The sequence below is a fragment of the Salvelinus alpinus genome, chromosome 22, assembly GCF_045679555.1.
Source record: "Salvelinus alpinus chromosome 22, SLU_Salpinus.1, whole genome shotgun sequence".
NCBI lineage: Eukaryota > Metazoa > Chordata > Actinopteri > Salmoniformes > Salmonidae > Salvelinus > Salvelinus alpinus.
Genome location: NC_092107.1, coordinates 1,531,370 through 1,555,142, shown reverse-complemented (window position 1 = coordinate 1,555,142; position 23,773 = coordinate 1,531,370). Strand labels below are relative to the sequence as shown.

General features: G+C 42.8%; 1 protein-coding gene across 4 annotated transcripts in view; it reads left to right on the top strand.

Annotated features, from left to right (window-relative positions):
- Positions 1–23,773, top strand: part of LOC139548753 (leucine-rich repeat and fibronectin type III domain-containing protein 1-like) — a 135,743-nt gene that overhangs the window by 104,311 nt on the left and 7,659 nt on the right. For all 4 annotated transcript variants that reach the window (XM_071358555.1, XM_071358554.1, XM_071358553.1 and 1 more), the window contains 2 exons: positions 4,953–5,083; positions 21,630–23,053. In XM_071358555.1, coding sequence (XP_071214656.1) covers positions 21,657–23,053 — 1,397 coding nt within the window. In that variant the 5' untranslated portion in view covers positions 4,953–5,083; positions 21,630–21,656. The remainder of the gene's footprint in view (positions 1–4,952; positions 5,084–21,629; positions 23,054–23,773) is intronic.

Below are 23,773 nucleotides of genomic sequence, written 5' to 3'. Positions count from 1 at the left end.
CACCTAAAGACTCTGACCACGAGAAACAAGATTCTCTGGTCTGATGAAACCAAGATCGAACTCTTTGGCCTGAATGCCAAACGTCACGTCTGGAGGAAACCTGGCACCATCCCTACGGTGAAGCATGGAGGTGGCAGTATCATGCTGTGGGGATGTTTTTCAGTGGCAGGGACTGGGAGACTAGTCAGGATCATGGACAGATGAACGGAGCAAAGTACAGAAAGACCCTTGATGAAGACCTCCTCCAGAGCGAAGGTTCACCTTCCAACAGGAAACCAACCCTAAGCACACAGCCAAGACAACGCAGGAGTGGCTACAAGTCTCTGAATGTCCTTGAGTGGCCCAGCCAGAGCCCAGAACTTGAACCTGATCGAACGTCTCTGGAGAAACCTGAAAATTGCTGTGCTACGATGCTACCCATCCAACCTGACAGAGCTTGAGAGGATCTGCAGAGAAAAATGGGAGAAACTCCCCAAATACAGGTGTGACAAGCCTGTAGCGTCATTCCTAAGAAGACTTGAGTCTGTAATCTTTGCCAAAGGTGCTTCAACACAGTACTGATTAAAGGGTCTGAATACTTATGTAAATGTGATATTTCAGTTTTTAATTTTGAATACATTTCTAAACATTTCTAAAAAGCAGTTTTTGCTTTGTCATTACAGGCTATTGTGTGTAGATTCATGAGTGAAAAAAAAGATTGAATACATTTAGAATAAGGCTGTAAAGTTTTTTTAAAAATTGAAAAAGTGAAGGAGTACTTTCCGAATGCACTGTATGTCATACTTAAGTAAAAGTAAAGATTACCTTAATAGGAAATGACTCAAGTGAAAGTCACCCAGTAAAATATTTCTTGATTAAAAGTCTAAAAGTATTTTGTTTTAAATATACTTAAGTACCAAAAGTAAATGTAATTGCTTAAATATACTTAATTATCAAAAGTAAAACTATAAATCATTTCAAATTCCTTATACTGAGCAAACCAGACAGTACAATTTAATTTTAAATGTTTTAATTTACGGATACCCATAGGCACACTCAGACATACTTTACAAATGACACATTTGTGTTTAGTGAGTCCGCTAGATCAGAGGCAGTAGGGATGACCAAGAATGTTATCTTGATAAGTGTGTGAATTGGGCCATTTTCCTGTCCTGCTAAACATTCAAAATGTAATGAGTACTTTTGGGTGTCAGAGAAAATGTATGGAGTAAAAAGTACATTATTTTCATTTGGAATATAGTGAAGTAAAAGTTCTTAAAAATATAAATAGTAAATTACGGATACCCCAGAAAACTACTTAAGTAGTACTTTAAAGTATTTGTACTTTACACCACTGCATTAATTCAAAGTTCTGTACAGTAAAGTATTAAAGCCTGAACAAGTAGTAGCTGCCCCTTGGAAAAAGGTGTTATTGTTACATTGTGGTTAAGCTTGACTTTATCTTTGCTACAACTATCTGTCACTCTATACCATTCCCACTGTTCCCTGATCAAATGGCTCATTGTGTCCAGTGCTGAGTCATCCTGACCCGTCCTTTCAGGAGCTTGTTACAGCTGGAGCTGCTGCTTTATTGCTTGTCTTCATTTCAGGCAGTTAGGGGCAGGTGAGGAGGGACACACCTGCTAAAATATGACATTCTCACTGTTATGTTTGTTCCTTATATAATGACAAACCGGGGCGTAGGTTTAACTACTTTTAATGAACATATACTTCAGCTAGAAACTCCATGTTTAGACATGCAAGGCATTCTTTAACCATCTCCCGCGCCCGCATAGCCTGCTGGGTAACGTAGTCTAAATGTTATTAACACATAACAACACATCTTCTTTCCTTTAAAAGAAAACTACTTTTCTATGTAACTACACATGTCACATCACATTTGTTTACTCAACCTGCATAACATGCAATTTTCAATAACACACATTTCTTTCCCCAAAAATTGTTTTCCTTAAAAAAATATATATATATATTTTTTCAGCATAAGAGTAGGAGGACTAAGCCTATCCATGACGGAGAACAGGAACAGTGTCAATTTCTCTTACTTCAGTATGTTGCTCATCAACTTGCTCGTCAACAGATTCCAATGCAGCCTTGCTCTCGCTGCTGACACTCGCTGCTGCGGCTCGTTGCCCTCGCTCTTGCAAGCTAGCATCTTCGACTACTCACGTCACTTGACTTGTGGTAGAATGTTCTGACAGATTGGTAGAACCAATCTGACACCAAAATCTGACCTTTTACCCCACCGAGGCAATTGAAGAATAATTAAATTCTGTGATGAATACACAGAATGTGCCTCACTTGGTTATTTAGAAATTGATTTCCCATATCATGAAAGACTATATGAGGCCAGGGTCCTATTTTACCTCATGGCAAGCTAAGGGGTTGTTCTGTCGATACCTGGATGGTGTAGTTTAGAGAGATGGAGAATATAGGCTCCCTACAGTGTGTAGGCTATGTACAGTATGTATTTGGTAAAAATATCTATAATTGATTTGGGCTTGAAAGCATTTTTTTTGTCCTTAAATGAGATCGGCAGGATCTGACAGACTATCACCTGAGGCCTTTTAGTTTTACCTTCTTTAGGAAGAGACAATATCCCAGTGGATTAAAATCCACTGTCATCCCAACAGTTTGTCTGTTTTCTCTCTGCCAGAAACGGAAGCAGGAGCTACTGTGAGGCAGAATAACTAAGACAGGCCTTTATTGTATATGTAGATTTCCCAATTGTAGTATAGATGCCTTTCAGCAGGGTTTGTTTGGATGAAGCATACCCATTGTTATGCAAATAAATGAATCATCAACATACAGCATATTTTACATTATTTACATTAAGCCTAAATCCTTTTTAAAGTTTTAAAAGTTGGCTTAAAGATTTCCTGATCAGGATAATAGACAGTGCAAAACTCAAATCACATCAAATGTTATTTGTCACATGTGCCGAATACAACAGGTGTAGACTTTACCGTGTAATGGTTACTTACGAGCCCTTAACCAATAATGCAGTTCAAGATACAGAGTTAAGAAAATATTTACTAAATAAATAAAGTCAAAAATAAAAAGTAATACAATAAAATAAAATAACAAATAACGAGATGTTATGTGGTCAGAGACCGAGACCGAGTGTGGTCGGTGAAGTGATGCTTCCTCATCTGTTCATATTCTGATCTGAACTGTCTGTCCCTGTTTCCACGACACTCCAATACATGGTTCAGAGTGGTTGATGGACAGAACGTAACAGTGTGAGAGAAGTCCACAGCACTCTTAGTAGGAGGGTTGGCAGATGAGGAGAAAAAAGGGAAAGGACTGCCTTTCTAACATCTGACTGTCTCAGTCCAAAGGAGAAGAAGCACAGTGATGGGTAATTACTTGACAGAATCTGTCCATTGGCCAAACGTAGCCCACCATTGAAGGATTATTTATCTTTCTACTTCATAGGAGGTGTGGAAGGAAGGTGAACATCTGAAGGATGAAAAAGGAATTGCTTTGATATAGTGAAGGAGACTAGGAGAGGGTGAATGGAGAGAAAGTCAGACAGGAGGGCTTGTCTTTACCTGACCCTACAGGACTTATCAGTGTGAGCCAGGTGATGGGGTGGCTGAGAGACAGCGATAAAACAGGGAAATCTGTTGTTGAGCCCATTGTGGAAAATCCAAGGACATGTTAGAAAACAAAATGTCAACTTCATACACCAGTCAAGTACTGTACTTGTCACACCCCTGTAATGTTACACAGGATAAGTAAGCTGTAGATTAGAAGACAGACTTGAAACAATGGCTGCCAGATGCAGATAATATAATAGATAATATGCATGAGGGTATGATTATGAATTATCACCCTCCGATTGTTTACTGTACTAATTGCTTGCTCAATAATGACAGATAAGGTCATTTGCGGGCACCCACAGTCAGTCTTCCATTGTTTCCTTGTAACCTTCTCTCCTATGTGATGCAAAGTCTCTAAGTGGAATTGGATTACAGAAGGTGGGACTGAACTTAACACTAACAAAAAGCTTCCATCATAAATACTTCATTGGATGAAATTATAGCTTGAGAGGACAACCCTCGAACCCCATTCTAAATACAAATAGATGGCAAACCTGAGTAGAGAATTCTGTTTTCATGCATGAGGGGCTCTGTGCAGACGAATGACAGTAATATGGTAATCTATGTAGCATTGCATGCAACCTCCTCTGCTGCCGGACTTGGGACATGTTATGTACAGTAGGTGGTTTAAATTTTAGAGACAAGTGAGAAAACCGAAGACTTACGAACTTGGCAATACCTCTGAAGTTTTTTTATTTGTTTCTAGCAATAAAATGGTATCCTAAACTAGTCTTCAGCACAGGTGTATGTTCTCGTGGAGTCTGGTGATTTATCATAAGGGGAAATTTGCTACAGTTTATGGGTATAAAGCCAATAAAGTTAATCACCTCTGTTCTCTTTTAAAAACTTCATCAGGAAAGAAGAAGAATCCGATGTGTTTTGTAGCACAGGGATAGATAGATTCCAAAGCTCTTGTCAAAACATGATAAATGTTTCATAATGCCCCTCTTTACACTTTGTTCTTCGTCAGCTACAATAATGCAATGAAATATTCATGATGGGATACACAGCCATAGTCATTGTGTCTCCAACTCACTTTTCTCCCATATATTTCCTGCTGTTTGTGTTTCTTTCTTTCCGTTGTCTTACAATCAGATCAGTGCTCATATCTCACCAAAGCTGCCAAGTTTAAAAGGAGTAGATATCAGCCAATTAAATGATGAATGTCTCATTGCTTATATTTGGCAGTTCTGTCTTTTTTTCTAAGAATATTGAGTGGCCAGATGAGCAACCTCAAACAATGTGTTCAACCAGCCAGGGAAAGTTCCCATGGCCTTGAGCATCAACTTAGTTTAGCCTCAGTTACAATGTAACACTGTTTTAACCAGAGATTGTATCTTGTGTTCCCAGGCCTCTAGGTGTTTCTCTCTAATGCCAGTGGGTGTCGTTCTAATCTCAGAGCTGTGACTGACTGACTGCAAGAGAGACGGGATGCCTATACCCATGTGATATCTGCCATGGAGACCAGAGCTTGATATCTGGTGAGTAGCCCAGACTGTTTGCAACCCTCCCCACGCCTTCTTTTCCGAGCCACTGCGAATTGACTTGAACAGTTGCAGTCTGTTGTTCCCTTACCCGGGGCAACTTTTCACAGTGCGGAAGCGAGCTCTTTTGTTCGGGAGGGAGTGCATCATCACAGGCCTTCAGAGGCAGCCTTATGGAGATCACTGATAGTTGGGAAACAGCTGTTCCAGCTACAAAAAAAACCACACACACGAAAACAACTAACTTTTCCATCAAGGCCACCGGTGCATGACCAATTATTAAAATGGCCTGTTCTGCTACTTTGACAAAGCCCAAATAGACCAGGGCTCATTTTTTGCTAATAAACCCCAAATATAGGAGAGATGTGAAGGCAATTATTACTGTCTAAATAATATGTAATATGAGCCTATTAATTAAAGCCGTAGTACACCAGAGGATCCAGTTGAATCATCTCTGCTGTGTCTTCAGAGTGCAACCAGCCAGAGATCAGAGTGTGCTTCAAAGAGCTCTGCAATATGCACCTGTTTCCTCCATAACATCTGTCTTCTGACTGGAGTCGGGACCAGACATGTAGCCTGAAAATGTCACTGCACAGTAACTATTGCTTAAAGTAAATGATGATCCAATAGGTGTATGTGATGCCAGTAGTGTTGTCTGAGCTGAGGGCGTTGGTTAGGGAAGGGAAGGGAGAGCTAGCTGGTGGCCATTCCCACGGGGGGCTGGTGGGGATGGTGGATTACGCTGTCTACTCTGTGACCCCCTGTGGTCAGAACTCCTGTGGTTTCTGTGGTCAGAGGGGACACACAATGCTTCTAACAAAGAAATATGATGTCTCCCACTTGTCCTCCCCTGCTCAAAGGGAATGAGAGGGCAATGCTAATTAGCCAGCTTGTGAGCTGAGCTGAGCTTAGCTAGTGCACACACCCCACCCTGTACACACACTCACACCCTGCCACACACACACACCCGTCCCTTCTGCTAACAAGCAACGTCTGCAATAGCCATGCTTTATGGATGCCTCTGCATATTTCCTTGCACCATAGGACTTTCTGATGGGTATGTGTTATAAGAAATGCTTCCATTTTTAACTAGGCATTGTCAAGGAATGTATATTTTACTGAAATATCCTTTCATGTCAAATAAAAGTAATTTATTAATGTCTGTATGAAGCCATTCTGGTCCATTCATATTTGTTTAACATCTTTGTTTGCAGCTGTTCTTTTGTCTGCAGTTTAATAGTTGTCAGGGATGATGCAGGTGATAATAACATGCATAACAGGTAGAGAACTACTCCCAGTTCATCTCTACTCACATGAATCTAAGCCTACAGTCAGTGCTCTGTAAGCAGGTAGTAAATATGAGTGTTTAATCAAGAATCCGAGCAAAGCAGGACTATGGCAGAGGTTAAGTTGAGGTATCATCCCTCAAACACTCCCAATGCAAATGAAGCAGAAAGGATAAGACTCAGCGACCCAGTTCTCTCCTCCTCTCCTCCTTTTCCTCCTCCCATCTCATGTTGTGTGGTCAGATCTCTCCCCTTCACAGTAATCTGAGCCTTTCCCTCTCTGGTTCCTGGAATACCAAGTATGAGAGGCTGAGCGAGGCTGAGCGAGATTGAGAGGCTGAGCGAGGCTGTGCGAGGCTAAGTAATAAGCTGTAAAGGGGAGGCTCAAGGTGTACTCAGGGGGGTTCAGATCTGCCATGATGACAAGACACTCTTTTTATCTCAAATTGCACCATATTCACTTTACAGTGCCCTATATGCTGCCATTTGGGACACATCCACACTCTGCTGGGCTCAATCCCTGTTATCTGTCCACTAATCATCCACCAAATTAAAACCATATGCCAGCCGTATCACACTGAATCTGAGGAATAGCAAATTAAATGGAGTCATTTCAGGAACATTCCTAGTGGTGAAGTGATTGGTTAGAATATGCCTCTATCTTAGGCGAGCTTTCAGGTACATCAAATCACATGAAAAGCATAACACCAAACCAGACGCAATGGCTGTGTGACAGTGACACAGGGGGAGCTCAGTGGATTATAAGTTTGACCTCTTGCTGTTTCCTCTTACTCAGTCACAAGTGCTTAATATCTGGTCATGGTGAACACATGCAGAACGTAACGGACTCACTGAAGCTGCCTGATCTGATCCACCACTGACTCATTTAGATGTTGGTTGTAACGGTCGTCGTAATCCTCTTCCTCGGACGAGGAGGAGAGGCGAGAAGGATCAGACCAATATGCGGAGTGGTTTGTGTCCATGATTATTTATTAACAAAATAAACGGAACACTAACGAAACAAAATGACAAAAGAGAAACGAACCGACAAACAGTCCCGTGTGGCACGAATACAGACACGAGATACAACCACCCACAAACACACACGTGAACCCCGGCTGCCTAAGTATGATTCTCAATCAGGGACAACGATTTACAGCTGCCTCTGATTGAGAATCATACCCGGCCGAACACAAACAACCCGACATAGAAAAATAACACATGGACAACCCACCCCAACTCACGCCCTGACCAACTAAATAAATACAAGAAAAGGGAAAAACAGGTCAGGAACGTGACATTGGTGGGCTTTTTCAGATGCATTGGTGACTGTTTGTTGTTTATCATGTGGTTGTTGTCTTTCTACTCCTCTGAGATATCCGTGATTCATTCTTCCCCTCAGACACCAACAGGAACAGAGACGGTTCTCCAAACTCTTCTGAAGTCCCTGATCAAAGATATGGAGACATGTAATAGCCAGTTATGATAGATATCTCTGTAATCTCATTCAACCCCACTAATATAACTCCCGAACTCTGTAGGACAGATTTTTTATATTTCCTTTCAAAGTTTCATAATACTACATGTATGAATATGTATGTAAATGGTTATGAATAATGTTTTTAGATCTAATGGATATCGTTTCAGTAGTATTAAAGAGTCAACTGGCTAATATAACCAGAATGTTGCACTACTATCAAGGAACTGTGGTGAAACATTGCCTTATTGCATTGATGTACTGTACATGAAAAAGAGGTGGTTTTCCCAACACAAGATTTGTTATGTGTTCCTCAGTCAAGTTAATAATGGCACTTGTGGTATGCCAGCTTTGAATAAGAATGTATTTCACTATCCTCACCCTCATTGTTGAAAAGCTGCTATTACTTCTAAATGTTGTTGAATGGCCTGTTCAGTGTATTGGTGCTATGATCAATGAGATGGCCAATATCTCATCCAGGCAGTATTGGTGTCCAACTGTGTGATGGAGTAAACAAGACCATGAAAGAAGGAGCCCAGCCTACTGCTTTCCTTTCGTTAAGTACATAGAGGGAGTGGGAGTGCACCATGGGACTTGCAGGCAGATGAGCAACTGGTTGTGAGCCTCCTCTCTTTCCACTGTCTACTCGTGCATACGGGAGACACAGTGTCCTCAAAGAGGCCTGGCAGCACTCCTCCCGGCCTTCATCTGCCTTCATGCCTGGCCATGGAGCAGAGCTCGCACCACTTGCAATTACTGTCACGTCCAAGCTGTTACTGTCATTTGCATTGGCTCATGGGTAGGGGGGAGTAAGGAGGAGGAGGAGCACATGAAGCAGGCCTGATATAAGTGGCACTGGCAGCACAATGAGCTCGCCTGGCTTTAGCTTTCTGGATGAGTTGCAGGAGCAGGGCTATATTAAAGTGTAATAATGGTACCGAGCAGGTTGCTTTGCTGTTAAAGATTAAGCCTGGTGCAGGGTGGTAAATTGCATAAACACAGGGTGGGAGATTTGAAACCAAAGAAACGGGGGTTTAATTCAGTTTATTAGACCGTGTGATGCCTTTTCAATGCTTTTTCTCAGAGTAGACTCTAAATCTGTTCCATGTAGAATAATTAATGTGCAGTCTGAACGTGTGAACATCAAACAGAGCTGCAGCAACTACTCTGGCCAAAACTCAAGTTAAAGGCTTACATTTGTATTGACTCGTTTTTCACTTATTTCAAACTTTAACTTTAGGTGCATCAGTAGGTGTCAAACCTGCCCAGGGACTGCGGTTGAAAATTAGCCGGCTGGCTAAAACCGTCACTTTTACTGAAACGTTGGTTAATGTGCACTGTCCCTGTAAAAATAAAATAAACTCAACTCAAACTCAAACTCAGTAGCAACATTTTCTGTCACACTGAATCTAAATGTGGTTGTCTTACCAGTATTACCAAAACAGAGCTTGAAGGAAATGTACTTATTGCAGGCGTATGACCCAGGAAGACATTTAAAATAGACCTTAAGCATAACTATTTCTTTAATATGCCATAGCATAGCTGTCTCAGACCATACATCATAACCAAGACATGGTCCCTGAGTCCACCTTTATGACTCTTAAATGACCGAAACTGAAGTAACACTATTAAATCAGCCCCAATATTAGCTTGTGGACCATAATCCTTTAAATCTTGATTTCATGTCTGCAAATGATTAATTAGCCAGTAACAGGAAATGAGAAGTAATTTCAGATAGCACCCCCTCCAGAGATGCTATTTGTAGCAGAAGAGCCAAAGGCCCCTGTCACTCCCTCAGGTATTTATTTTCCTCCTATATGGTACATACTTTCAGTCATGTAGTGTTTGTGACACCTGCTCGTTGAAAATCTCATTCCAAAATCATTGGCATTCATAAGGAGTTGGTCCCCCTTTGCTGCTATAACAGCCTCCACTTTTCTGGGAAGGATTTCCACTAGATGTTGGAACATTGCTGCGGGTACTTGCTTCCATTCAGCCACAAGAACATTAGTGAGGTCGGGCACTGATGTTGGGCGATTAGGCCTGGCTGGCAGTCGGCGTTCCAATTCATCCCAAAAGTGTTTGATGGGGTTGAGGTCAGGGCTCTGTGCAGGCCAGTCAAGTTCTTCCACACCGATCTCGACAAACCATTTCTGTATGGACTCACTTTGTGCACGGGGGCATTGTCATGCTGAAACAGGAAAGGGCCTTCCCCAAACTGTTGCCACAATGTTGGAAGCACAGAATCGTCTAGAATGTTGTTGTATGCTGTAGCGTTAACATTTCCCTTCACTGAAACTAAAAGGCCCAGCCTGAACCATGAAAACCAGCCCAAAACCATTATACTCCTCTACCAAACTTTACAGTTGGCACTATACATTGGGGCAGGTAGCGTTCTCCTAGCATCCGCCAAACCCAGATTAATCCGTTGAACTGCCAGATGGTGAAGCATGATTAATCACTCCGGAAGACCCGTTACCACTGCTCCAGAATCCAATGGTGGCGAACTTTACACGTTTTTTGTTTTTTTTACACCACTCCAGCCGAAGATTGGCATTGCGCATGGTGATCTTAGGCTTGTTTGTGGCTGCTCGGACATGGAAACCAATTTCATGAAGCTCCCGATATTATTGTGCTGAAATCTGACGAACTGACTTGGCAAGGTGGTATCCTATGACGGTGCCATGTTGAAAGTAACTAAGCTCTTCAGTAAGGCCATTCTACTGCCAATGTTTGTCTATTGAGATTGCATAGCTGTGTGCTCAATTTTATACTTCTGTCAGCCATGGGTGTGGCTGACATAGCCGAATCCACTAATTTGAAGGGGTGCCCACATACTTTTGTGTATACAGTGCATTTGGAAAGTATTCAGACCCATTGACATTTTCCACATTTTGATATGTTACAGCCATATTCTAAAATTGATTAAATAAAAACAATTCCTCATCAATCCACACACAATACCCCATAATGACAAAGCAAAACCTGTTTTTTAGTTTTTTTTTGTGCAAATGTATTAATAATCAACATATACCTCATTTACATAAGTATTCAGACCCTTTGCTGTGAGACTTGAAGTTGAGCTCAGGTGCATCCTGTTTCCATTGATCATCCTTGAGCTATTTCTTCAACTTGAATGGAGTCCACCTGTCGTAAATTAAATTGACTGGACATGATTTGGAAAGGCACACACCTGTCTATATAAGGTCCCACAGTTGACAGTGTATGTCAGAGCAAAAACCAAGCCATGAGGTCAAAGGAATTGTCCGTAGAGCTCCGAGACAGGATTGTGTCAAATCAAATCAAACTTTATCTGTCACATGCGCCGAAATACAACAAGTGTAGACTTTACCGTGAAATGCTTACAAGCCCTTAACCAGCAGTGCAGTTCAAGAAGAGTTAAGAAAATATTTACCAAGTAGACTAAAATAAAAAGTAATAATAAAAAGTAACACAATAAGAATAACAATAACGAGGCTATATACAGGGGGCACCGGTACCGAGTCAGTGTGAGGGCGTACAGGTTATTTGAGGTAATTTGTACATGTAGGTGGGGGTGAAGTGACTATGCATAGATAATAAACATCAAGTAGCAGCAGCGTACAAAAGGGAGGGGGGGTCAATGTATATAGTCCGGGGGCGATTTGATTAATGTTCAGCAGTCTTATGGTTTGGGAGTAGAAGCTGTTGAGGAGCCTTTTGGTCCTAGACTTGGCATTCCGGTACCGCTTGCCGTGCGGTAGCAGAGAAAACAGTCTATGACTTGGGTGACTGGAGTCTCCGACAATTTAATGGGCTTTCCTCTTATTGTATTATTCCTGGATGGCAGGAAGCTTGGCCCCAGTGATGTACTGGGCCGTTCGCACTACACTCTGTAGCGCCTTACGGTCAGATGCCGAGCAGTTTCCATACCAGGCGGTGATGCAACCGGTCAGGATGCTCTCGATGGTGCAACTGTAGAACCTTTTGAGGATCTGGGGACCCATGCCAAATCTTTTCAGTCTCCTGAGGTGGAATATGTTTTGTCATGCACTCTTCACGACTGTCTTCGAGTGTTTGGACCATGATAGTTCGTGGGTGATGTGGACACCAAGGAACTTGAAACTCTCGACCCGTTCCACTACAGCCCCATCGCCTGTTAGGCAGGCCATTTCCTGTAGTCCACGATCATCAACTTTGTCTTGCTCACATTGAGGGAGAGGTTGTTGTCCTGGCACCACACTGCAAGTTCTCTGACCTCCTCCCTATAGGCCGTCTCATCGTTGTCGTGATCAGGCCTACCACTGTCGTGTCATCAGCAAACTTAATGATGGTGTTGGAGTCGTGTTTGGCCACGCAGTCATGGGTGAACAGGGAGTACAGGAGGGGACTAAGTACACACCCCTGAGGGGCCCCAGTGTTGAGGATCAGCTTGGCGGATGTGTTGTTACCTACCCTTACCAGTTAGGGGCGGCCCGTCAGGAAGTCCACGATCCAGTTGCAGAGGAAGGTGTTTAGTCCCAGGGTCCTTAGTTTATCGATGAGCTTTGAGGGCACTATGGTGTTGAACGCTGAGCTGTAGTCAATGAATAGTATTCTCACATAGGTGTTCCTTTTGTCCAGGTGGGAAAAGGCAGTGTTGAGTGCAATAGAGATTGCGTCATCTGTTGGGGCGGTATGAAAATTGGATTGGGACTAGGGTTTCTGGGATAATGGTGTTGATGTGAGCTATGACCAGCCTTTCAAAGCACTTCATGACTACAGACCTGAGTGCTATGGGTCGGTAGTAATTTAGTCAGGTTACCTTGGTGTTCTTGGGCACAGGGACTATGGTGGTCTGCTTGAAACATGTTAGTATTACAGACTCAGTCCGAGACAGGTTGAAAATGAAAAGACACTTGCCAGTTGGTCAGCGAATGGTCAGAGAACATGTCCTGGTAATCCGTCTGGCCCTGCGGCCTTGTGAATATTGACCTGTTTAAAGGTCTTACTCACATCGGCTATGGAGAGTGTGATCATTGATCACACAGTCGTCAGGAACAGCTGGTGCTCTCATGCATGCTTCAGTGTTGCTTGCCTCGAGGTGCGCATAAAAGTTATTTAGCTCATCTAGTAGCCTCGTGTCACTTGGCAGCTCTCGGCTGTGCATCCCTTTGTAGTCTGTAATAGTTTGCAAGCCCTGCCACATCCAACGAGCGTCGGAGCCGGTGTAGTAGCATTCAATCTTAGTCCTGTATTGACACTTTGTTTGTTTGATGGTTCGTCAGAAGGCATAGCGGGATTTCTTATAAGTGTCCCGATTAGAGTCCTTGAAAGCGGTAGCTTTACCCTTTAGCTCATTGCGGATGTTGCCTGTAATCCATGGCTTCTGGTTGGGGTATGTACGTGCAGTCACTGTGGGGACAACGTCATCGATGCACTTATTGCTGAAGCCAGTGACTGATGTAGTGTACTCCTCAATGCCATCGGAAGAATTCCAGAACATATTGCAGTCTGTGCTAGCAAAACAGTCCTGTAACTTAGCATCTGCGTCATCTGACCACTTCTTTATTGACCGAGTCACTGGTGCTTCCTGCTTTAGTTTTTGTTTGTAAGCAGGAATCAGGGGGATAGAATTATGGTCAGATTTGCCAAATGGAGGGCGAGGGAGAGCTTTGTACACGTCTCTGTGTGTGGAGTAAAGGTGGTCTAGAGTTTTTTTCCCTTTGGTTGCACAGTAGAAATTAGGTAAAATGGATTTAAGTTTCCCTACATTAAAGTCCCCGGCTACTAGGAGAGCCGCCTCTGGATGAGCATTTTCTTGTTTGCTTATGGCCGTATACAACTCATTGAGTGCGGTCTTAGTGCCAGCATCAGTTTGTGGTGGTAAATAAACAGCTACGAAGAATATAGATGAAAACTCTATTGGTAAATAATGTGAGATACTCTAAAAACCTAGAGACTTCCTTAATATTAGATTTTGTGCACCAGCTGTTATTGACAAATAGACACAGTCATCACCCCTTGTCTTTTCGGATGCAGCTGTTCTATCTTGCCAATGCTGTATGTTATCCATGTCGTCCTTCAGCCACGAATCGGTGAAACAGAAGATAATACCGTTTTTGATGTCCCGTTGGTAGGAGTCTTTATTAGATTTTTTTATTATTATTTTATTGAACCTTTATTTAACTAGGCAAGTCAGTTAACAACAAATTATTTTTTACAATGATGGCCAACAGAAGGCTAAAGGCCTCCTGCCGGAATGGGGGCTGGGAATAAAAATATAGGACAAAACACACATCACGACAAGAGAGACACCACAACACTACATAAAGAGAGACCTAAGACAACAACATATCGTAGCAGCAACACATGAAAACACAGCATGGTAGCAACACAACATGACAACAACATGGTAGCAACACAACATGGTAGCAGCACAAACATGGTACAAACAATATTGGGCACAGACAACAGCACAAAAAGCAAGAAGGTTGAGACAGCAATACATCACGGGAAGCAGCCACAACTATCAGTGAGAATGTCCATGATTGAGTCTTTGAATGAAGAGATGGAGATAAAACGGTCCAGTTTAGAGAGCTCATCCAGTTTATTATCCAATGATTGCACGTTGGCTAATAGGATGGATGGTAGAGGCGGATTACCCACTCGCCGTCGGTTCCTTACAAGGCACCCCGACCTAGGTCCCCTATATCTCCTTCTCTTCTTCCTGCAAATGATGGGGATTTGGGCCTTGTCCGGTGTCTGAAGTAAATCCTTTGAGTCCTACTTGTTAAGAAAAAATCTTTGTCCAGTATGAGGTGAGTAATTGCTGTTCTGATATCCAGAATCTCTTTTCGGTCATAAGAGACGGTGACAGAAACATTACTACAAAATAAGTTACAAATACTGTAATGCGAAAAACACGCAAAATAGCACAATTGGTTAGGAGCCCGTAAAACGGCAACGCCATTGTACCGAGTAAAGGATCTGAATACTTACGCAAATGTGATATTTCCATTTTTTATTTGTAACATTTTTAAAAACCTGTTTTTGCTTTGTCATTATGGGGTATTGTGTGTAGATTGATGAGGGGAAAATACTATTATCAATTTTACAATAAGGCTGTAACGTAACAAAATGTTTAAAAAGTCAAGGGGTCTGAATACTTTCCGAATGCACTGTAATATAATGTATATGTTTACCTAAGATCATATGTTCACTGCATCAAACTCATGTCCACTACATTTACCCTCCACTCTCCAATCCATCACACCACCCTCTAACCTCACTAGCTCATAGTCCTCTGGCGGTTTTATTTTGTCAGTTCAATTTGTGAATTTGTTACATTCAAATAATAGCGCTTTTAAAAGTGGGCTAGAAAGGTCAAATGTCTAAGCAATTTAAGTTGTGTTTACCTCCCTAAGGCATGGCTTTAAGACTGGAAGCAGCTCAATTCCACGGTAGCTAAAGAAAAATGGTTCATGTAGTCAGTGACCGACTGTTTCCTGGTGGTTCACCGCTGGAAGGATTCATTAATGCAACAACAACCAGTGGACACAGGGAACATTGACTAAATCCTACTCAGCACAGAGCTAGACTGCTCCACTGGCTTCTGGGCTTATCCACCTCCATACCCCAACCTCTACTATATCCTTCTTTGTCTCCAGCTGGAGCAGACTACTACTTTGAATCATGAGTCACTCAAGCCTCTATCTTCAACAAACTGAGTAGGCTACTTTAAGTAGTATTTTTTTCTACAGTCCCTTTTTAAAAAAAAAAGGAAATTGCATAGCTTTTTGCCCTTTATCATGTTTGCACTATTCCATCTCATTTGAATGTTTCTTTTCCAAGTGCCTATCACTTTATTTTTCTTTCACAATAGAAATGCATCCATTGTCGATCAATCTCAATGGGATAATTAAGCAGCATCAAGGAAATGTTCTGTGTTATATCAATCATCGCCTGATGACTTTGTGAACTTACAGAGAGAACTGTCTAGACAATCAAATAATCATCCACTTTCAAAACTTTCAAACTCCTACTCCTGTGAAAATTAAGGATAGTAAGGAAAATAGTATTATTTTTGGTAGATTTCTTCAACAATCATGACAGCTCCTGTCCTTGTTCTATTCAGCTTGAAAAATGTTAGCAATTTGAATGCATAGATTAGAGTTAGTTTATATTCATACTGTCCCCTGTTATCCTAATTCTGTTAGTATATACCAGGCAGACAAAAGCAGTAGAGAACACAATACTGTCATTGAATAAAGAAAGTGGGAGTTTTTGTACAACTGCTCATTGTCCTAAAGCTGTATTATAGGATAAGGGATAACAACAACCAGCCTAGAGGACACGTTTTGCAGTAATTGATCTGGTAACAGGTTATACAATAACATACAGTAATTTACTTGCTTTTGCCGATGACTCATTTTCATTCATGATTCACCTGCAATGTTATATATCTCAATATACTGCCCCTATGCAGTAATTTAACAGAAAACATAAACAATGAAGTTAAGGTAGATCTTAATTGCTCTCCCAGTGTTCTCAGCATAGTGTTTACTGTTGAATGTTATTTCTTATTCTCAGCACAGAGCTATGCACAACTTCTCACAGCATACCGAAAATAGGCAAGTGGACAGCTTAAATAAGAGGACTTTGCATTGTCCTGATTATTATCCTAATTAAGGGAGCTGACTGGGGAGGCTTTCTGGCTCGGTGGTTACAATTTATGCTTAATTCAACAACACATCCAGTAATTCCTTTTTGCATAGTTTGTCTTTTCTGTTTTCCAAGCCATCCTAATGAAGAATTTCATGGACCTAATCCGGGCTTTGTGGATGATGTTTTTTAGTGGTTGTAAACATGTCTGTATCAGGGTACAATTTGTTTGGTATTACTTCAGAGCAGGGATTCTATACGGTGCACTTACTGTATTCCAGTGGCGGGCAGTGCCGTTTATGATGAGGGAGGACTATTTTTTTTGTTTCATGAGCATGGCCTTATTTCTATTACAGCATGTCGTATGACTGTCATTCATTTTCACCCAGTTCAATGTCACATCGATAGGTTTAGGCTACTACATGATACTCAAATTTTCCCTATAACCATCATGAGGTTGCTGCAACCTAGCCTGTGAATGAAAGTTTAGAACGTAGGTGCACACAGGTCGAGAGAAAAATTTGAGATGACAGACAGTGACACATGGACAGACAGTGACAAATTCTGACACATTCAATACCGCCTTGCACACTATTGCCTGCATCTATCTTATCTAGGGTGTAATTATTAGTCCAACAGTTGCAAACGAGAGTTTCTATTGGACAATTCAGGTATTTTTATCCCGTTACATTTACTTCCGTTTAAGAAACGTTTTTCAACAGAATTGGCGGAATGAATACACCCTATTCACACATAAGCACAGTTGACATTCATAGCAGCCACGTTGTATTCCTTCTCGCCTCTATGCACTCTCCTCCTCTCACCTTTTCCCTTCGTTGTGGACTTCAATGACCAACACATCAGCTGTATGTGACCAGGCGAAAAAACAAACAAAGAAATACAAGCCAAACCAGATCATAACCACTACACACAGCCTAGACAGTTTTCCCCATATTAGCTAAAGTAATGTCCTAGTCAACATAGCTAATAGAACTAGTACTTTAGTAAACCCGCTACAATCATCCAGTAACGTTACGGTGTACAGTCAGTAAGCAGTTACACCGGCAGGTCCCGGTGGCAAAAAATATATAAAACCAAAACCTTACCTTGACTTGGAATAGTTCCAGTGTTGTGTTGGATAGTCATAGCCAGCTAGCTAACATAGCATCCCTCTGTTTGAGACGGGTGTTTGAGTAACTAAACTAGCCAGCTGCATTTGCTAGCTAAGAAAGTAAAACTGAAAAGAATGACTCTCTCTTGCTTCTCCTTCATTTGCAAAGAAATGAATTTGTTAAAAAACTGTTCAACTATTGTCTTTCTCTCTCTTTGAGTCAACTACCCACCCTATTTTATGCACTGCAGCGCTAGCTAGCTGTAGCTTATGCTTTCAGTATTAGATTCATTCTCTGGTACTTTGATTGGGTGGACAACTTGTGAGTTCATGCTGCAAGAGCTCTGCTAGGTTGGAGGATGTCCTCCGGAAGTTGTCATAATTACTGTGTAAGTTTATGGAAGGGGGTGAGAACCAAGAGCCTCCTAGGTTTTGTATTGAAGTTAATGTACCAAGATGAGGATGGAAGCTAGCTGTCCTCCGGCTACACCATGGTGCTACCCTACAGAGTGCTGTTGAGGCTACTGTAGACCTTCATTGCAAAACAGTGAATTATTTGGTGACATTAATATATTTAGTATAGTTTTATCTAAAAAGCATAACCTTTTCAATGTTTTACAATTTGTCTTTATATGAAATTCACTGAGGAGGATGGTCCTCCCCTTCCTCCTCTGAGGGGCCTCGACTGCTGTATTCAGTGTTGGCAGCCAAGTGGCATTATTTGTTGTATAGGTTTCTTGACAATAGAAAACAAATTATTCAATATAAATCAAGCACATCATTTGTCTGAAGGCTCAATCAAGGCTTGCAGACATTTACTCTTCAAATTCATACCCTGTTCAAATTCACTGTGGAGCAAAACCATTTCGATTCCCTTGGATCTCAGGAAAAAGACTAGCAAAACGTCAATGTAGGTGTAGAATAAACCTCTGACAATTACTTGTTGTTCAAATAACATTTAATCCTTCCTACAATTTAGAAGGATGGCAAAGTCTTCCTTCTCAGGAATTTGCCACGATTAAAGGCCGTGACTCTCTAGTTAGTACTTTTCAATTACTTTCCCTGAGTATGTTTTTGGGTGAGGTTTGAAATTGAAAATACAGGGCACATCACTCTGTATCCTTTTTGCCATTTGCATGTGGCTATAATTATAAAATGCAAATGTCCTTTATTTACCAAGGTATTCTCTCGATGGGACCAGAACTCCCCAGGGTTGTGTAGCGCCACACAGAGCTTGGCTTAGTGGCAGAGATGGAACTGACTCCAATTAACTCAGCATGTCAATAATTATGCTGGTTTCCTGACGAGAGTCACTGTGGGGCAGCTAAAAGTTCACTGCCTACATTGTCTAATTGGAATTTACTCTCGCCAGACAGTCACATAGGAAAAAATAAGCATTACTTGACCACGTTCTGCGTGTGTATACAATGAGGTGGCCTTTTTTGAACTATGGATAGGACATTGCTTTTGTGGTCAGTTATAATTGACTATTTACAATGTCCCATTCAAATTCATATTCATTTGATTTTAATTGATATGTGTTGATAGCAGAGAATGTTTAATATAATATACTGTTGAATACACTATTGCATGCTTGCATTGATCATTTTAGTAGGATACCAAAGACAATGGGGAATTGACATTCTTGATATTCTGTGTGGATTAGTCAGATGTTTTGATACTACATTTCAAATAATAATCTCTTCTTGATAGGGACCAATTTGTTAATTAGATATTAGACACTAGTTATGGGGGTTATTTAACGAAGAAATGTTCTGAATAATTAATTCATGTCATAATTAGACTTTTAATTGATAATGAATATGCATATATTGGAATAATTGAATGGATTAAAATGCACAATCATGCTTTTAAACTCATTATGTAGATTTTTGACTAGTGTCAACTAGGTAACTAGGTAATCTTATTAACGCTGTCTTTTGCCGCTCAGAGCAAAGACAGTATGTCATGAGCTCCTCACATCTTCATCTGCAGTCCCTCCAAAAGGGTGGCTGGTGTATAATGCAGTAATAAGATTTTGAGCCAGAATCATTTGAGAGTTCTTCCCCGGTACAATAAATATCCTCAATTAAATACAAAGACAGACTTGCCACCAGTATATTACTCTTTCATTAATTTCAGTTTGCACATGAATTCCAATGCATAGTTCTATGTGCTCGTCGGGTCCTCCTCACCTATAGACACACTTAGTGTGGTTTTGAAGTGGGTGGCTGATAAAACATCTTGTAAATGACCTTATCTTCCCTTGTAAATGTCCTTATCTTCCCTATCTCCATTAGGATGGAAACCTTATTTTTCTGGCAGCTTAACATCTTAATGCAATTGAAAGACCTACATTCTACACCAGAGTTGCCTTGGCAACAAAGTTTTCTTTCTTCACCGGAGATGCTGAGAGATCAATAGAGTATCCGCGACAGTGATGGCAGGAAACGCTAGAACACAGATGGTCCTCAGAGAAACCATAAGCTCTGTGGCCTAGTTTCCATTTGAATGCTTACACAATTATTGGAGAACAATATTCTACCTAAAAGTATATGAGACAATGGATGTTTTGCGCTGATGAAACATATATATATTCAGACCAACCGAGAACACATTCATTGTATAATACTTTTGTTGTATGAAATAAGATAATTTTTTCTCTAACCTACTTTATTAATTTCACCTCCCCAGCTTCTAAAAAAGGGTCAGATTGATATAAATAATTTACACAAGCCAGGCACAGTGTGCTACCAGCAATAAAGCCCCCTGTGACATCCTGATGAACTGATTTAACCTTAATGCAACTGTACATATAGGAAATATACACATATGAATAAAATAGGCTGTCGTAGTCTTAAACTTATTAGTTATTGTTCATGTTCTGCTCTCTATATCTGGAGTTTCTTAGAATAAAAAGTAGAATATATGTTTTCTTAGTAAAACAATCAAAAGATTCATTTCATATGATATGAATCCTTGATGTGTAATATACGATAAAGAAATGAAAAGATTAAGAACATCTGATCCAAAGGAAAAGATGAAAGGCAAGCTAAAGACAAATCAAAAGACTGCCAGTCTAGACAAGTAGACGGTTGGTATTTTCAAAAAATACATAGCCAGGAATGATTGGTTATCCGTGGAGAACAGTCAGTTATCATCATATCCCTATATATGGGCTCCGTCTGTGATAAACATTGAGTGTTAAATGCATCAGCAACAAAGATTGATACCGAAAAGAGGGAAAAGTACTGCATGGGGATATGGCAGCAGTCATGAAAGAATGGGCTTTCATTGTGATTTGGTGGTTATTACACCCAAGGATCTCTTTCTGCACCTGTCACTGCAGACTTATGCTCTCAGAGCTGGATCAATAGCACTAAATGGGGATCAGAGAATCTGAACATCAGCCTCAAAACCTAAGAACCATCTAATAATACCTCCATCTGATGGATTTAGAACCAAGGTCTCTTCATCTCACCTTCATGTTTTGTTGCTATGATTTACTTGACAGACTCATGTCTAATTCTGCAGTACAGTTCTGAAGCATGAAGAGTGAAGGGAGCATGAAAAGGTCATATAAATCCTTAAGCAGTGCTGACAAGTACCCCTTCTCCCCTTAATTCCCTACACTGTTGTGAAGTTCAGAGCTAGACAAACACACAAAGCATACGGTATGACAGGGAAGTATATGACATATTAGCTCCATGTAAAAACAACACCGCAATTATTCAAATTTGGATGGGATCGAGAGTCTGCTGGCATGGCATATTAGCCACTTTGTGTTTGTTTTGCTGGACTATTCTCTGTTTTTTTAAGGGATAATGCCAAAGCTGGGGCAGTACAGTTCAGTCATCTATCATCTCACCATGCTATCAACAACCTCTGACATGTCTCTCTGGTGACCGGTACCCTACTGGCAGTTTCAATCATCTTGGTTGATGACTTCATTTGTGTATGCTCATTATAAATTGATTTTTAAACCCGTCAAATATACTTATTTTAATGTATCTCTGCCCTTTCTTTCTCTATCTTTATCTGTTCCAGGATCTGAAGCTGATAGACAGACAGACCATGGAGCGTCTGGTTGTGTGTGTGCTGCTGTGTGTGCTGCTGTGTGCGGTGCTGGTGAAGGGCTATAACTGCCCTGGCCGCTGCATCTGCCAGCACCTCTCCCCCACTCTGACTCTGCTCTGCGCTAAGACCGGTCTGCTGTTTGTACCTCCAACCATCGACCGCAAGACCGTAGAGCTGCGTCTCACAGACAACTTCATCACCATTATCCGCAGGAAAGACTTTTTCAACATGACCAGCCTGGTCCACCTCACCCTGTCCCGTAACACCATCAGCCAGATCACGCCCAACGCCTTCCTGGGCCTGCGCTCTCTACGAGCCCTCCACATGGACGGCAACCGCCTCAGTGTCATCAAAAGCGACCACTTCAAAGGCCTGGTCAACCTCCGCCACCTCATACTGGGGAACAACCAGATCCACCATGTGGCCCCTACCTCCTTTGATGAGTTTGTGTCAACCATCGAGGACTTGGATCTGTCCAACAACAACCTGAGGACCCTGCCCTGGGAGGAGATAGGCAGGATGAGCCACATCAACACCCTCACCCTTGATCACAACCTGATTGATCACATTGGAGCTGGGACTTTCACGCTCCTCACCAAGCTGGTTCGTCTGGATATGACCTCCAACCGGCTGCAGAAGCTACCTCCAGACAGCCTGTTTCAGCACGCCCAGGTGCTGTCAGACACCAAGGGCTCCAACCCATCCTCCCTGGCGGTGAGCTTCGGGGGAAACCCTCTCCACTGTAACTGTGAGCTGCTGTGGCTCCGCAGACTGACCCGGGAGGACGACCTGGAGACCTGCGCCTCCCCGGAGCATCTCATGGACAAGTACTTCTGGTCCATCCAGGAGGAGGAGTTCATCTGCGACCCCCCGCTCATCACCAAACACATATCCACCAAGCCCTACGTCATGGAGGGTCAGGGGGTCACCCTCAAGTGCAAAGCCATGGGAGACCCAGACCCAGCCATCCACTGGCGCTTCCCCGACGGCAAGCTAGTGCACAACAACTCCCGCACCATCCTGTATGACAACGGTACCTTGGACATCCTCATCACCACCTTAAAGGACAGTGGTGCCTTCAACTGTGTGGCCTCCAATGCTGCCGGCATCGCCACAGCTGCCGTGGAGATCAACATGATCCCTCTGCCATTGCTCGTCAACAACACATTGCACCACATGCGCGAGGCCGATCGGGGCCTCTCTGACATCACCACCTCCTCCAAGTCAGGCAACGACACCAAGGGCCATGACAAGCACCAGGACAAGAGGGTGGTGGTGGCCGAGCTGACCTCCTCCTCGGCTGTGATTCGCTGGCCCTCCGAGCGCCACATCCCAGGCATCAGGATGTACCAGATCCAGTACAACAGCACTGCAGATGACACACTGGTTTACAGGTAAGCCATGTGGGGGCTGGGGCTGGAGAAATGGGAGCACTGGGGCTGGAGGAATGGGAGCACTGGGGCTGGAGGAATGGGAGCGCTGGCGCTAGAGGAATGGGAGCGCTGGGGCTGGAGGAATGGGAGCGCTGGGGCTGGAGGAATGGGGGCGCTGGGGCTGGAGGAATGGGAGCGCTGGGGCTGGAGGAATGGGAGCGCTGGGCTAGAGGAATGGGAGCGCTGGGCTAGAGGAATGGGAGCGCTGGGCTAGAGGAATGGGAGCGCTGGGGCTGGAGGAATGGGAGCGCTGGGGCTGGAGGAATGGGAGCGCTGGGGCTGGAGGAATGGGAGCGCTGGGGCTGGAGGAATGGGAGCGCTGGGGCTGGAGGAATGGGAGCGCTGGGGCTGGAGGAATGGGAGCGCTGGGGCTGGAGGAATGGGAGCGCTGGGGCTGGAGGAATGGGAGCGCTGGGGCTGGAGGAATGGGAGCGCTGGGGCTGGAGGAATGGGGGCGCTGGGGCTGGAGGAATGGGAGCGCTGGGGCTGGAGGAATGGGAGCGCTGGGGCTGGAGGAATGGGAGCGCTGGGGCTGGAGGAATGGGGGCGCTGGGGCTGGAGGAATGGGAGCGCTGGGGCTGGAGGAATGGGAGCGCTGGGGCTGGAGGAATGGGAGCGCTGGGGCTGGAGGAATGGGAGCGCTGGGGCTGGAGGAATGGGAGCGCTGGGGCTGGAGGAATG